Genomic DNA, 16,748 nt, shown 5'->3' on the forward strand with positions numbered 1-16,748 from the left:
AGCCAGATTTTGTAGATTTGCATGGTTTCCTCCTTTCTGTTGAAATTGTCCACATGCTTGTGGATTTCAATGGCTTTTTCGTATAGCCTGACGTGGTTGTGAGAGTGGTCCAGCATTTCTGTGTTCTCAAATAATATGCTGTGTCCAGGTTGGTTCATCAAGTGCTCTGCTATGGCTGATTTCTCTGACCTGGACACAGCATATTATTTGAGAACACTTTTTTGTTGTCTTTGCCCTCTTGGTTGCTTCTGACGTCATAGGGGTCCCTGACACTCCGCGGGGCGTGGCTTTCGCCTCCCTCGCTATGCGCATGCTCAGAGCCCTGGTCGAAGCTCCACGCCGTCTCTGCCGACTCTTCCTCTCCATGCCGGGCCCGAAGCGCCCGCACCCGGCCCGCATCGGGACCCACAGCGGCACCTTCCACTGCGACGACGCCCTCGCCTGCTTCCTCCTGCGGCTCCTGCCCGCTTACCAGGTACGCAGCCTCCTCCCCGCGTTGCAGTTAGCCGGCCTCTGTCGCCGTAGAGCGGTGGGACTACAGCCCCCATGATTCCTCGCGGCCAGCTGGCTGCGCTTCCAAAGGAAGAAATACGCGCAAGGGGTGATGGGAATCGTAGGCCAGAATTACTCTCTTCATCCTGGTATCTAGAGAGGGAACGAGATTGAAATATGGGCAGCTTTTAAGTCTGGAAACAAATAATAAGATACAGTTTAAAAAATACTTTTTAAAACACTTTCTCGTGGCTTCCAAATCTTTTAATTTGACTATTTCTACTGAATTTTAGCAGTTTTAAAAAATCTTATTTCAGTGCAGTTCTTCAATTATGGTTAATTTTTACTACATTACGGTAACAATTTAACTGAATTTTAGCATTTTTAAAGGTTTTCAAATACTAATATTTGCATATATATATATATATATATATATATATCATTTTCTATATATAATCCAGGGAGCAGGGGAGCTCCCGCTGTTAGCCCCAGCTTCTGCCAACCTAGCAGTTCAAAAACATTCAAATGTAAGTAGAGCAATAGGTACCGCTCCGGCAGGAAGGTAAGGGCGCTCCATGCAGTCATGCCAGCTACGTGACCTTGGAGATGTCTACAGACAACGTTGGCTCTTCAGCTTAGAAATGGAGATGAGCACCAACCCCCAGAGTTGGACATGACTAGACTTAATGTCAAGGTGAAACCTTTACACATAATGGAGGTGAGACCTAATCCATTGATGGTTCACGTCAACCCTATAATTTGAATGTACAGTAGAGTCTCACTTATCCAAGCCTCGCTTATCCAAGCCTCTGGATTATCCAAGCCATTTTTGTAGTCAATTTTTGCAATATATCATGATATTTTAGTGCTAAATTTGTAAATACGGTAATTACAACATAACATTACTGCGTATTGAACTACTTTTTCTGTCAAATTTGTTGTATAACATGATGTTTTGGTGCTTAATTTGTAAAATCATAACCTAATTTGATGTTTAATAGGCTTTTCCTTAATCCCTCCTTATTCAAGATATTCGCTTATCCAAGCTTCTGCCAGCCCGTTTAGCTTGGATAAGTGAGAATATTAAAGCCATAGAGAAGCCACTGAAATCAACAAGCATGTGGACCATTTCAACAGAAAGGAGGAAACCATGAAAATGAACAAAATCTGGCTACCACTATTTAAAAACTCTAAAATCAGGACAGTAAATAAAGAACAACACTCAGAAAACAGGGGAATTCCAGACAGAAAATAATCGGGGCCAGGTAACACCTCCCAACACCTTCCCCCAGGAAGGAAGCAGCCAGGCTATGAAACTGAAATGCCATTCAGTGCTAATCAAGGTGATTAATTGCAACCTTCACACTTGCCAATGGACAAGAGTTCTTTCTTCCACCTTCCTGGACCTTTCACAGATATATAAACCCCACTTGCCTAGTTTCCAACAGACCTCACAACCTCTGAGGATGCCTGCCATAGAGGTGGGCAAAACATCAGGAGAGAATGCTTCTAGAACATGGCCATACAGCCCAGAAAACTCACAGCAACCCAATATCATTAATAGATTTGTGCATGAACCAAAGCTTGTGTACATTGAATTGTCAGAAAGGAAAGTAAACGAAAGCCTCTGTTCTATGACACTAATATGATCTTGTCGATTGTTGGCTTCTGGGGCTTGAATAGAGTTACATCTACTAAAAATACATGCTCCCCCTTTGGGATCAAAGAACTTGGCCATAATTCCCTTATGCTGTCTGAAAGTTACTATGAAAAGCATTTGCTGCATTGATGGTGGTCCAGAAATCTCTATGTCCACCATATACAGAACAAGGCTGATGGTATACCAAATAGGTATAAACTTGCAGATAAGACAGAATGGTTCATTATACAGACTCATGATGCACATCTGATAATTTTCAAACATGCCTTTTTTTCATGTCAGGAGCTACTTGAGAAACTGCAAGTCGCTTCTGGTGTGAGAGAATTGGCCATCTGCAAGGATGTTGCCCAGAGGATGCCTGGATGTTTGATGTTTTACCATTCTGTGGGAGGCTTTTCTCATGTCCCCACATGGACCTGGAGCTGACAGACGGGAGCTCACCCTGCTCCCCGGATTTGAATTGCTGACCTTTCGATCAGCAGTCCTGCCAGCACAAGGGTTTAATCAATTGCACCATTGGGGGCTCCTCAAACGTGCATGAAAGACAATTCTAGTGATACCTGGTTGTGGGAGGGAAGACAGTATGACCAGATGAATGGTCAAGGTGGCAACAACAACAATAATAATAATACAAAAAATATTTATTGCCTGCTGCTCTTCGCACCATAAGGCCGTGACACTGTTAGAATATATTATAATAGAATGCATTCAATAAAATGCATATATTAAAATATAGTTCTATAAAATACGCATATTAAAATGCATACGTCAAAGACTGACACCAGTACCAATGACATGCAAGTTAAAATTCCTCATTTAAAATTGACTAATTAGGCCTGCCAGAAGAGATGATTTAGCTGTCGGATCTCTTCTGGCAGGTTGTCCCACAGTCTTCATGACGTGACCTATGAAAAGGTCCTCTAGGTGACAGTTGCCGCTTAATAATAAGAATAAGAATAACTTTATTTTTATACCCCACCTCCATCTCCCCAAAGGGATTCAGGGCGGCTTACATGGGGCCAAGCCCGGGTAATTACAAGGGTTGAATGAAAAGTAATGCCTCCACCTTCGTAACTCCTCAACAGATGGCAGTACTGGTATGCGGCAGGGACTGCCTTGTTCAGTAGACTCTCCTCTAGTTCCATTTGGCGGGAAGCCTTAGAATTGAACGGTTGTGTTGTTAAAGTGCGAAGTATGGAACCCTGCGCAGATGGTCGGTCAATGTGACTTAAGCAACGTCCAGTCATTGAATTCTTGAAAAGCAGAAAATGTCACCCCAAAGGAGAGTCATCAGAAAATGCAAGCTGTTTATGGTGATTGTGTTGATGTGAGTACTGTGCGTCATTGGGCGAGTAAGTTTAAAAATGTTGAGGTGGGAACATCTGACTTGCGTGACAAACGAAGAGTTGGACGCCCTTTGACAGCAACCACTGAGTTTCACAAGTAAAAGGTTGACAGATTGATTCAGGACGATCGTCGTATCACTCAGAGAGATACATATAATCGGCATTTCACAAGAATGTGTGGGTCACATTATTGCTTTGCTTGGCTATCGGAAGATCTGTGCATGATGGGTACTGTGAGACGCTGGTTCCAGAAACAGAGTGTAGACTTCTTCCGTGACGGCTTCAGAAAACTTGTTCATCGTTGGCAGAAATGTATCCAATTGTCTGGTGATTATGTGGAAAAGTGAATAATTATAGTTAAAGAGCACATTCTAAGGATTATTTCTGCATTTGATTTATTAAAATATTCCCATCCAAATCCAAGTAACGAAGGTGGAGGCATTACTTTTCATTCAACGCTCGTACACTAATCAGCAGATAAAAACACAACAAGTAAAACACAGGTATACAATAATAATCTCAAAATATAATTCAACACAATTAAAAAACCCAAGCAGAGTTCATAAAAATGAACTGGGCAGAGGTGCATGGAGTATATCTTGTAAACTTAGAGAATTAATTAGATGACTGAAGTACTGCAATTAATAGGAGACTTGGATGGGTAGACACTAGAAACATTTCCAACTGATGGAATAGAATAAACTGCATCAAATATCATAGTAGTCACTGGAACAGGACCTGTCATGGGGTGAATATTCATTCTCTAAAAGCCTGCTGGAAAAGACAAGTTTTTAAGCTTTTCCTAAAGACTAATAGGGTGGGTGGTTGCCTAATCTCCCTGGGGAGAGAGTTCCAAAGCCGGGAGGCCTTTTCTCATCCCCACAAGCCGGGGGGGGGGGGGGGGGGGGGGCTTCTTCCATCCCATTACTTCTCCATGTTGTTACTCCTCTGTTCCTCCAGGATGCGGAGATTATCCGGACACGGGATCCCCAGTTGCTGTCGGATTGCGATGTGGTGGTGGATGTTGGAGGGGAGTATGACCCCCAGAGGCATCGCTATGACCATCACCAGAGGTACTATTAGAGGTCCCAACAGTTGCATGTTTTGTGGGAGGGCCTCTTATTGGAGGGTTTGGTTGGCCCCATGGGGACAGATCAAAAGATCAGATAGGGGGATCCTGCGGCCCTCTAGATATCAGTGACTTGGCTAGTTGGAGCTAATGGGAGCTGGAATCTAAAGACTTCTGAAAGGCTTCCATTGTGGTAGGCGAACAGGCATCAACCACATTTCCACCTGCATCTTGGCTCCCCTGTTACTTTTTATTCTATCCAAAGTGCTGGTTATGCCTATACAGCTTGAGTTCAGACTGTCTGAAACATGGTTGTCGCCCAATATTGCCTGAGTTTTCAAATCCTCAGGAGAAAATATTGAATCTTTTTACACTATGTAACACAATTTTTGTTCCTGATCTATAAATGTCATTTCCTAATTGGTTCTATCATAAAAACATAGGAAAAGTTTATTAAACTAAAAAACTTTGGTTTTGCAGGTCATCCTGCAGCACATTTTGCTCTAGTTTTTCAATGAATACCTCATAGAGTCTTAACTGATTCAACATGGCGAGAGTCACATCCACTGTTTCAACGTCCACGTTAAAATAGTGGATGTGGCTCTTAATGAGAAATACCACATTATCACAGGAGGTCTACGCCCCACACCAGTGGAGAAATTATACTGTTTAGCCGGCATTGCACCACCTGACATTCGCCGGAAAGTAGCAGCCAGTAATGAAAGGACTAAGGCATTGACATCTCCAGCCCATCTCCTGTTTGGATATCAGCCAGCACACCAACACCTTAAATCAAGAACTAGTTTTCTAAGATATACAGAGATACTCACAGGAACACCTCAGCAAGCAAGAGTCCAAAAGTGGCAGGTACCTCAACCCATGGCTGATACCAGATGAGAAACTCCCTCCTGGGCAGACAGAAAACAGACTGCGCTCTGGCACCACAAGATGCAGAGCCAACCTTCAAAAATGGGGCCACGAAGTGCAAGTGTGGAGAAGAGCAAACCACAGACCACCTATTACACCGCAGCCTGAGCCCTGCCACGTGCACAATGGAGGACCTTCTTATAGCAACACCAGAGGCACTCCAAGTGGCCAGCTACTGGTCAAAGAACATTTAGTATAATGCCAAGTTTTTAACTTTGTGTTTTCAAATATATTATAACTGCACTCTCTGTTTGCTTTTGACATGATAAATAAATAACCAATTCAACATAATTTGTGGCAGACACAAAAACGAAGTTTCTGAAGTATAACAACTACTTTTGAAATAAGTACTGCACAGTTAAAAAGGAAATAACACTTTCAAACCAGGAAGATAATCTTTTTCAAATTTTGTTACACAATGTTATCATTGCAGACACATTGTTAAGGGCATGGGAAAGAGCCTTCTTGGTGTTTTTTTTCCAGACGAGAGCTTTTCAAACTGTGTATCACAGTATGTTAGCGTTGCAGTGTGCTGTGTAAATGTAAGAAGAAATAACACAAATTTTGGAAATTAATATAATTGTCTTACAAGTCATATATTTTTTAAAATATAAATAAAAGGTTTTCATGAAGTATGTTGTACCCACATACATTTTGTTATTACAAATGTATGAGTGTGTCCATATCCCTTATAAGGAATTGGTTTAACCTCCAGTTTGCTATCAAAAGTGAATTTCTGTGTCACGATAATGAGACATGTCTAAAAATGTGTCACCAGCATGAAATGTTTGGAAAGCTCTGCCCCAGACTGTGGAATTCTTTTCCATGGTAAGCTAAGGCCCCATCTACAATGCCATATAAAATCCAGATTTTTTTTTAACTGGATTATATGGCAGTGTAGACTCATATAATCCAGTTCAAAGTAGATAATCTGGATTATATGGCAGTGTAGAAATTCCCACTTGCTTCTATGGCTTTTAACAAGTTTTTGAAAAATGATTCCACTGGTCCACAAGCAGAAGAGATACGTTCAGATTTCCTTTTGTCAAGACACTGGGAAATGTTTGCTTCTGTGCAGTGGGAGTTGTCATCTGTAGTTGAGGGGAAGTGGGTTTCTTTCTATGTAATTGATCTCCTCTGATCTTTCCTTGTCCCCTCAGGTCGTTTGGAGAGTCAATGCATAGCTTGAAACCAGATAAACCATGGCAGACTAAGCTGAGTAGTGCAGGGCTGGTCTACTGCCATTTTGGCTCCCAGATCCTGGCCAACCGGCTGGGTCTCAAAGAGCAGGATCCCGTCTTGCACGTGTTGTATGACAAGGTATGTATGGGAGATGAGGGAAGAGGAGCCAGAAGGGCCACTCCTCTGAGAATGGAACAAACTCACCTTGGGCCATTGCTTTCAGTCTTAGGGCCAAACCTATTATAAGTTGAGTTTCCCTTAGCCAAAATGCTTGGGACCAGAAGTGTTTCAGATTTTAGATTATTTCAGATCTTGGAATATTTTCATATACATACACAACTAGACATATTGGAGATGAAACCCATGTCTGAACGCCAAAGTATGAAGGTGCTGTTTTTCTTCCATTCTAAGATACACTTTCCCCCCTATATAAACAGATCTAAAAATGGTGAGCATCTTAGAATCACAGGTGTATCTTATTTATTTTTAGTGGTGGTGGTTCCAGTGGCACTGGAATTAGGGTATGTCTTGCAATCTAAGAAATATGATCATTGTGTACACCACATTTTTAACCATTTTGTGCATGAAAGAAAATGTGTGTACCCTGAATCATCAGAAAGCAAAGGCATTGCAACCTCAGCCACCCATGTTGATGTTTTTGGTTTTGGAATTCCAGATAAGGAATGTGAAACCACTATCAGGTTGAATGAAGCAACAAATCTGGGGTGTCATGAAAAAGCATCAAAGTTACACAATGTACCAAAATTTGAAAAAAAAAATCTGTTCCTGGTTTTAAAATGTTGTTTCCTGTTTAATTGTGCAGTGCTTCCTTTGAGGAGCCCATGGTGGCGCAGTGGATTAAACTGCTTGTTAACTTGGGAGCGGGGTGAATCTGTTTGAATCTGGGCAATTTGAATCTGGGCGGCGGGTTGAGCTCCTGCTGCTACCCCAGCTCCTGCCAACCAAGCAGTTCAAAACATGCAGATGTGAGTAGATCAGTAGGAATGGCTCCAGCAAGAAGGTAACAGCGCTCCATGCAGTCATGCTGGCCACATGACCTTGGAGTTGTCTATGGACAACACTGGCTCTTCAGCTTAGAAATGGAGATGAGCACCAATCCCCAGAGTTGGACACAACTAGACTTAACATCAGAGGAAAACCTTTACCTTTACTAGTTACTTTGAAAGTAGTTGTTATACTCCAGAAACTTCATTTTTGGGTCTGCCACAAACTATTTTGTATTGGTTGAGACTCTATGAGATATTCGTTGAAGAACTATAGCAAAATGTGCTGCAGGCTATCTCGCAAAACCAAAGTTTTTGCAGTTGAAGAAACTTTTTCCATGTTTTTATGATAGAACCAATTGGGAAATGATATTTAAAACCTAGGGACAAAAATTGTGTTATTTGCATTTTCATTTATTACAAGTTTAATGTTAGGACAGGAGACAGGTGCTTGTAGAATTTGGCTAGAGCTGGGTTGTTTGCACCTTGACTTTGAAATGGTTTTTGCTGCTTCACCTGAACTGGTCTTGACAAATAATTACATACTATCGTATAGCTGGAAGAAATGCCAAGGGTCATCCAGTCCAACCCCCTTGCCATGCCCGAATACACATTCCCAAAAAACGGCCATCTAGCATCTATCTAAAAACCTCCAGGGAAGGAGACTGCACCACACTCTGGGGCAGCAGCATATTCCACTCTCAAACAGCTCTTGTTGCCAGGAGGTTCTTCCTAATGTTCAAGTGGAGTGTCTTTTCAAGCAGTTTGAATTCATTGCTCCATGTGCTAATCTCCGAAGCAGCAGAGAACAAGTTTGCCCCACCCTCAATGTGAGATGCTTTCAAAGATTTAAACATGGCTTTTGCCCCCTCTGCACCTTCTCTCCTCCGAGCTGTTCCTCATAGGGCTTGGCTTCCAAACCTTTGATCATTTGCCCAGCTTGCAGAATAAAAGGAAGGCTGAGTAGGAGAAAGCTCCCATTGACCTTGTGTCCTGGTAGTGGTGGTTCTCAGGTGGTTCTACCTGACTTTTTCCTCTTTCCTCCCAGATATATGAGAACTTTGTGGAGGAGATTGATGCAATCGACAATGGCATCTCCCAGTGGGATGGAGAGCCTCGCTATGCCATGACCACGAACGTGAGTGCCAGAGTGGGATACTTGAACCCCCGCTGGAATGACAAAGATCAAGACACAGAGGTAAGGATATGGAAGCTTGGGAGCTGTTTATATGGTATTTCTGTGTTTTAAAATACATGTGGTGACTTTCATCCCCATGTCCAGAATTTCTTACACAATACAGAGAAGATGAGGTACAGAATTAATCAAATGGCAATTTTTAAAAATAAAAGTACAGTTGTGCCTCTGCTAGACTACGCACTATGTACTCCTGTTAAACCTTCATTTAGTTAGAGATTAGTATTTTTTGTATAGTTTGTGGGGCTAATCTAGATAGCCTCTTTCTTCATATATTTGAAACCTCCCTCACCATGTCCTTTTAAGACTTCTCTCAGGCCTTAGCCAAGACCTTTCTGGCTCCTTGTGGAGTCAGGCAGTGTGGTATTGGAAGATGAAGAGTAAGGAAGGTGGAAGAACCACAAAATAGAAGGTCATGTCGAAGCACCACAAGTTACATCAAAGCCACACAAGTCAAACCACACAACTCATATAAGTTACATCAAAGCTGTATAAAAGTTAAGACACAAAGTAAAGCCACGTGGGAGATATGACAGATTGAGATCCAAATGAAGCTGTATCATCAAGTCAGAATTGTGATTGTGCTTCAAAGACTGGCAGTAAAACTCTGAAGAAGAGGAAGTTTGAGATCTGTTATTTAATAAATTATTGTTTTTACGTCACATGTTTAGCATTCGATCTGTTACCTGCATCACAGACACCTTTCAGATAAATAGCTAAGGTAGTGCAGGGCTAGAACAACAGTAGATCCGCATATTATGCGAGGGATCATTCTTTGTGTAACACGATTTATGCATATAACACTTTGTAACACATTTTTGTTTTTGGGTTATAAATGTCATTTCTTAATTGGATCTATCATAAAGACATGTAAAAGGTTTATTGAACTGCAAAAAAAAAAGACATCCTGCAGCACATTTTGGTATAGTTTTTCAGTGAATATCTCATCGTGTCTCAACCAATTCAATATCATTTGTGACAGCCAAAAAACCCAAAGTTTCTGGAGTAGAGCAACTGCTTTGAAAGTAAGCACAGCACAATTAAACAGGAAATAACACTTTCAAAGCATAGCATACATTGTGCAGAAGGACCTAGTGAAGTGTTTGTTCTGGACCTCTAGCACAGTTCTTTGGTCAACTTTCACTGGAAGTTTGACCATAGAATCGTTCTCTAGGCATTGCCAGGTCCTCCTGTGCAATTCTATGGTATGTATAAATGAAACTGTATGGAGAGAATTCATGTCATAAGTGGTTCTTTTGTAGTAGAAGTAGCCTTTAAAACTTTTTTAAAAAACTTTTAAGATCTGGGAGAAAAAGCAGACCTGCCTGGTATCAAAAAGGCTAGCAGAGAAGACACCAAGAATTCTCTTTCAGGAGAGTGTACTGTAACTGGGTTTTGATGGAGAAGATCTTTTCTTCAGTCACTGCACACTTCAGATGATGAGGGGAATCAGGAGCAGACACTTTGCAGGAGGGGAAGTTGGAGCAAATAAAGTGAGGCGTGTTGGCATCTGTCCTTGTTCATTCTATCTTATTCTTGTTTTTAAGGAAGACAGTCTAATGGATAATCAAACCCCTTTCCCCCATAAACAGGCCCAGCTCCTCTGTGTTCTCACTTGGTGGAAGGCTGTGTGAACAGCAAACAATAGCAGTCCCCCAGTAGGCAGCAAGAATCTGCCATTTTTAATTTCCCTGAACCCCTGCTGGAATAACAGCTCCGTGTCTTCATTAGTTTTTAAGAGAATCAGACCCCTTGAGAAAACTGTTGAATGGATATTTGTCTGCATGGCATCCATTGGGTATGAGATGGCTTGTCCCTATCCTTTCCACCCACCTGCAGCTAACCTTAGCTGATAAAAGATCAAAAAAAGGCAGCATGGTTGTTTTAAATCAGTGGTTCTCAAGCTGTGGGTCCTCAGGTGTTTTGGCCTTCAATTCCCTAAAACCCTAACAGCTGGTAAACTGGCTGGGATTTCAGGGAGGTGTGGAACAAAACACCTGGGGACCCACAGGTGGAGAACCACTGTTTTAAATGCAATAATTTAAAGGACCCTTGGTTTGTTTAGCTTGGTACTGTGAGAGGTTGGCCAACATAATCATCTTGCCCCATTTGAATCCCCCGAAAGATCAGATACTTAGAGGGAAGGACCTACTGTATTACCCAATGGAGCGAATGAGCCTGGCTGAAGGGTTTGAGCTCCAATTCTCTGCTGTCTTCCTCAGGCAGGTTTCCAGAAGGCCATGGAGCTGGTTGGCAAGGAGTTCATGGACCGCTTGGATTACTATTACCACGCCTGGATTCCTGCACGCAGCCTTGTAGAGAAGGCCATCCAGCAGCGCTTTGAGGTACCCATGACTTCCTCCGGCATCTTTCTCATATGATTTCAAAAGATTGGGCAAGGTGTAAGGCAGGCCTGCAACAACCCGGTGGCCCTCCAGGTGTTTTGGACTTCAGCTCCCAGAATCCCTGGCCATTAGACAAGCTGGCCAGGGCTTCTGGGAATGGAGTCCCAAACATCTGGAGGGCCACAGGTCTGGTGTACAGTATAAGTAGTCTATGTTGTTACAACTTGCATCAGCCCTGGATGGTGACAAGAGAGAACTATTCCCAACAAATCTGAAAGCCATGAATGCCCTGGGGTACATCCATATTACACTATCAAAGTGCTTTGATCCCACTTTGTAGGCACAAGAACTCTCTGGCAGAGAATTCTGTCTATCATTGTATTTCTTGTACCATCAAAACATGAGAATTCATCATATAATACACAACACAAAAAGTATAAAATAGAAAACGGAGCAAGTAGCTATTCAGTTTTTTGTAATCTTGAAATGTAATAAATGTACTGGTATCATGACAATTTAAAGTGTTCTCAAAGCACTATAATAGCCAGGTATAGATGTTATCAGGTTCATCAATACACTTTTCCACATCCTTTAAAACACTCTGTTGTAAGTCCACACTGACCTCTTATAAAGAAGCAACTCCCACAAAGGTAATTGTATAAATTTTGATGTAATGCATGATGTGAACTAATTTGCTGTCTGTGCATAGCTAAGACAATAGAAATGAAATGACACACAGAGCAGCCCAAAAGCCGTTATTTTTGTTATCACTCTAATGGAGGTCTACTTTTAACTTCTCAGTTATTAAGATTATTAGCAGAAAGTTACATATTTCCATGTCTCCCTCCAATATAATCATGAATACTGTATTTGGAAGCTAAAAGAAAGAGGCAAAGGCCTCTCTCAGCGGACAGTGTCATTAGACTTTCCAGAGTGTAAACTCATAGAAAATGCCATTTGCCCTGATGTCAAGTGTGAGTAGAAAGTTATTCTACTCATAGCGTATCCTGGCATATGAGCCCCTGACATGGTGTGGCCCTGAATGACATTGACAGGTCTTTTTCATTGACAGGTCGACCCCAGTGGTGAAATTCTGGTCTTGGCCCAAGGTGGTTGCCCATGGAAGGAGCACCTTTTCACCCTGGAGCAAGAGATGGACTTGAAGAAGCCTCTGAAATTCATCTTGTACACAGACCAGGGTGGCCAGTGGCGAGTGCAGTGTGTTCCCGCTGGCTTGCACACTTTCCAAAACCGGTAAGCAGGGATCCCAAGTGCCCTCGCCATTGTTTCATGTCTGAGGGTGGCAATGGTGGGAGAATGCTCTGGTAATGACCCAGATCTTCATCTTATGATAAAGGAAAAACCAGGGAAGATTTTGGTTTCACCTTAAAGCAATGGTTCTCAGCCTGTGGGTCCCCAGATGTTTTGGCCTTCAACTCCCAGAAATCCTAACAGCTGGTAAATTGGCTGGGATTTCTGGGGGTTGTAGGCCAAAACATCTGAGGACCCACAGGTTGAGAACCACTGTCTTAAAGGGTTGTGAGTATATCATTTGAAGTGCAGAGAAGTTGGAGGAAACTGGACAAGGGAAGATGGAAGATACGACAAAGCACATCCACAAAGGCTAAGATCCTCCTTGTTTTGAAGGAGACCCCTTGTTCTGGGGGGCATCTTTGTCCACAAAGTTTTACGCCACAGTAAACTCCACCTTCAACTTCTCTGACCTTAGTCCAACATACTTTCAGCATAGTGTAAATATTAGGCATGTGTGATTTCCTCTGAATTATCGTAACTCGGAATTAAAGCGGACCTTTTTTGGGTTCCGAACGGGGTTCCGACGCGATTTGGCGCCTCGGAATTAACTTTCAAATTCGAAGCATTAGAGCCCATCGATTTAATGGGCTCGGAAGTACCTCGGATATATGAGAAAGCATTTTTAATGCAACCAAACTTTGTTTGCAGGGAGGAGCAGCCTAGCCTGGGCTTGCCTCCCTGCCCAGTCAATGCTGACATTTGTGTAAAGGGAGGGGTTTTGGATGTCCTGCTTAAAGCCACTCCCGCATGCCTTTGGGCCTCATTCCGGCCGGGGAAGGGATGAGGGTGGTTGGTTGGTTTTTTGCTGCTGCTGCTGCATGCATGAGTTAATGAGGAGGGAGTCTTTGCAAAAAGAAAGAAGAAAGGAGTGAAAGAAAGAGAAGGCTTTTATTTTGAGAGATAAAAGTGAGGGGTGGGATTTTTTGGGGAAAGGGGTTGTTTGGTTTTTAAAATCTGACAGTTTCTTTGCAATGCCTGTGCACTGGCCAGGCCACATAAAAGCCGCGTGTTGCTTGCCTGGCAAAGTAGTACTGCATCTCCCATCTTCTGTATAAAGAGAAGGCTGTATTCCTTTTTGGGGAATACAGCAACGTTTGGCCACAAGCCCTGCCTGTGCCTGCCTGGCAAAGTACTGCATCTCGTTCTCTGGGTTCAAGCCCTCAGCCTGTTGTGTGTGTTTGGCCACCTGTGCCAAAGCAGTGTGTCTCCCATCATTCCTGTGTAAATAAAGAGACCGCTGTTCTCACTTCGTCTGGGGACAGGGACAGGAAGTGTCTGGCTATGTCCCCCTGGGCCAGTGGTTCCCAACTTTTTGTCCTTCAGGTGTTTTGGACGTCAGCTCCCACAACTCCTCTAACAGCCAGTAAAATGGCTGGGATTTCTGGGAGTTGGTCCAAAACAACTGCAGGACCAAAGGTTGGAAACCACTGTTCTAGGTGGACACAAGATGATGACATCAGTGCTCCGTTACCAACAGAACGGCCTCTGATGTCAGTGTTTGATGTCATCATTATCCACTAAGCTATTGGGATATAGCCAGACACTTCTCTGTTCCTTCCTTTTTTCCATACTGTGTCAAGCACTTCAAGGGCTCTGCAGTAAGTTGGCAGTGGGACTTTAAGCAGTGTGAAATGACCCGCAGCACCCAAACATGACATAGGCGCATAGAAAGGACAATTAAGTGCATATAGTACAAGTCCCATATCAGCATGGGATGTGTTATTATCCCCCTGGATAATAGCAAAACCTATATTGTGACTTGATTTGGCCAGAAGCATTGGAGACCCACAAACACTTTCAGGGGAAAATATTTTTTTGACATGTGGGTAAATGAAACTGGATTTAAAATCCATGGGTAAGGGAGATGATATTGTACTGCCCTTACAGAATTCCACTCTTTATTATTTTCACTACTACAGATCTGATGGCATCTGAGGGATCAAGCTGGGTTTCAATACTGTTTGTTATATATTTTTATAAGGCTTCCTGTATGGGTTAAACTCTTGTGCCAGCTGAACTGCTGAACGAAAGGTCAGCAGTTCAAATCCAGGGAGTGGGATGAGCTCCCGTCTGTCAACTCTAACTCCCCATGTGGAGGCATGAGAGAAGTCTCCCACAGGATGGTAAAACATCAAACATTTGGGTGTGCCCAATTCTCTAACACCAGAAGCAACTTGCAGTTTCTCAAGTCGCTCCTGACACGGGGAAAAAGGCATCTTGAGCAAGGACCACAGCTCTGTGGTCAAGCATCAGCTTTTCATTCAGAAGCCCCAGAGTCAATCCCTGACATCTCTTGGTAGAAATAGGATGTGCCCATATCTAAGACCCAGGAGAACCATATCTGTTCAGCGTAGACGCTACTTGGCTAGACAGTTGAACAGATTGAGATGGAATACAGCTGCTCTGTTACCCTTCAGTGTCTGCAGTGTTTGTAAACTGCCCTGACTGCTTTTTAAGAGCTGCAGAGCAGAACATAAATCCTTAAATGTAAAACAAAACAAAAGTATTTATACTCAATAATGGCTTATACATGTAGATACCCACAGTTGTACAATCCCAGTTGTGTAAGAGCAATTTAGTGCCCTAGCAATAACTCAGGCTATATCTAGGTAAAGGTAAAGGTTTTCCCCTGACGTTAACTCCAGTCGTGACCGACTCTGGGGGTTGGTGCTCATCTCCATTTCTAAGACGAAGAGCCAGCATTGTCCATAGACACCTCCAAGGTCATGTGGCCAGCATGACTGCATGGAGCGCCGTTACATAGGGCTATATCTACACTGCCCTTTATCCCAGGATCTGATCCCAGATTATCTGCTTTGAACTGGATTATATGAGTCTACACTGCCAGATAATCTGGAATAATCAGATAATCTGGAATCAGATCCAGGGATATAAGACAGTGTAGATCCAGCCACAGCTTTTCTCAAGGAAAAAGGAAAAAGGCTGAATCAGTCTCACAGACCACACTACAGCTTTATTCACACACCCATTCAATGTATACCCCACCTTTCTTCAAAGTGACCCAGAATTGAAAATAGCAGTAGAATGTACACTACAAAGGTTGGAAGGCAATCAACAATAGTATTAAAAACAGCTTGGAGTGCCAGCGTGGTTTAGTGGTTTGAGTACTGAACTATGACTCTGGAGACAAAGCTTCTCATCTCTGCTTGGCCATTAAAACCCATTGGGTGACCTTGGGCAAGTGACACCCTGTCAGCCTCAGAGGAAGGTAAAGATAAACCACCTCTGAATAAATCTTGCCAAGAAAACCCCATGCTAGATTTGCTTTCGAGCTGTCATAGATCAGATCTTGCAAGCCATGCAAGAAAAATAATGAAATGTAAATCTGGTTTCTCCTGGTTCTCTTCTTCCACTGCTACACAGGTTGTCACTTTTGGAGGAATGGCGGGGCTTACGTGATGATCAACTCTCTGAGGTCAGTGGGATCCCTGGCTGTATTTTTGTGCACTCCAGTGGCTTCATCGGAGGGAACCACACGAAGGAGGGCGCACTGGAAATGGCACGGAAGACCCTGGCTCAGCAGACAGAAACTAACTGAAGAGCAGTGCATCACCCAGTTGGACTTGTGATTTGTTTTGTAGCTTGTTATAAAATTTTGGTTGTTTTTTTCTAAAAAAAACAAAAAAACAACAAATATTGTTTGTGTGTGATTTGTGTGACATAACAACAAGGGTACTTATACTCGAGGAGTTAATGGCAAATCCTCAAAGCCACAATTACACAGTGAGATAATGATAAGGGCACCTTTGGGCTTCTATAGGCCATAAATTACTTAGAGGCATGCAACTACAAAAATCACCATAAGAGGAGATGCCTCACTAATAACCACAGACAACAGGATCAAGATTCAAAATGACCTTAACAGAATAGTGAGCTGGGTCAACACTAACACAATGACTAGAAATTGAAGGTACTATGCAATTGAATGAAATGCACAGATATAGGATGGACAATGTGTGGCTTTAAAAGAGTCTTAATAGTCTAGAAGTCTTAGTCGACTACAAGCTGAACATGAGTCAAAGTGTGGTGCAACACCTTAAAAAGTCAATGAGAATATAGGCTGCACCAATTGCAGTATAGTATCAAGATCAAGAAAAGTCATAATCCCATTCTATTCTGGTTTGGACAGGCCTAACCTGAAATTCTTTGTCCAGTTCCGGGCATAACAACTTAAGAAGGATATTGAGAATTTA

At 42.6% G+C, this 16,748-nt stretch overlaps 1 protein-coding gene across 1 annotated transcript; it reads left to right on the forward strand.

Moving 5' to 3' along the window:
* Positions 1–242: 242 nt before the first annotated feature.
* On the forward strand, positions 243–16,189 carry myg1 (MYG1 exonuclease). The gene is made up of 7 exons (XM_003227831.4): positions 243–475; positions 4,459–4,571; positions 6,655–6,814; positions 8,729–8,878; positions 11,098–11,220; positions 12,293–12,474; positions 15,919–16,189. Exons 1-7 carry the CDS (start codon positions 305–307, stop codon positions 16,091–16,093), a joined length of 1,074 nt encoding a protein of 357 aa, XP_003227879.2. The 5' UTR covers positions 243–304; the 3' UTR covers positions 16,094–16,189.
* Positions 16,190–16,748: the final 559 nt, after the last annotated feature.

Source organism: Anolis carolinensis, chromosome 2, assembly GCF_035594765.1.
Source record: "Anolis carolinensis isolate JA03-04 chromosome 2, rAnoCar3.1.pri, whole genome shotgun sequence".
Lineage (NCBI taxonomy): Eukaryota > Metazoa > Chordata > Lepidosauria > Squamata > Dactyloidae > Anolis > Anolis carolinensis.

What these genes read in the sequence shown, in the direction of transcription:
- myg1 (XM_003227831.4), top strand. Translation starts at nt 305, where the DNA reads ATGCGCATGCTCAGAGCCCTGGTCGAAGCTCCACGCCGTCTCTGCCGA. An exon ending in ACAAAGATCAAGACACAGAG is followed by an intron (nt 8,879 to 11,097) that starts GTAAGGATATGG and finishes TGTCTTCCTCAG; the next exon opens with GCAGGTTTCCAGAAGGCCAT. An exon ending in TTGCACACTTTCCAAAACCG is followed by an intron (nt 12,475 to 15,918) that starts GTAAGCAGGGAT and finishes ACTGCTACACAG; the next exon opens with GTTGTCACTTTTGGAGGAAT.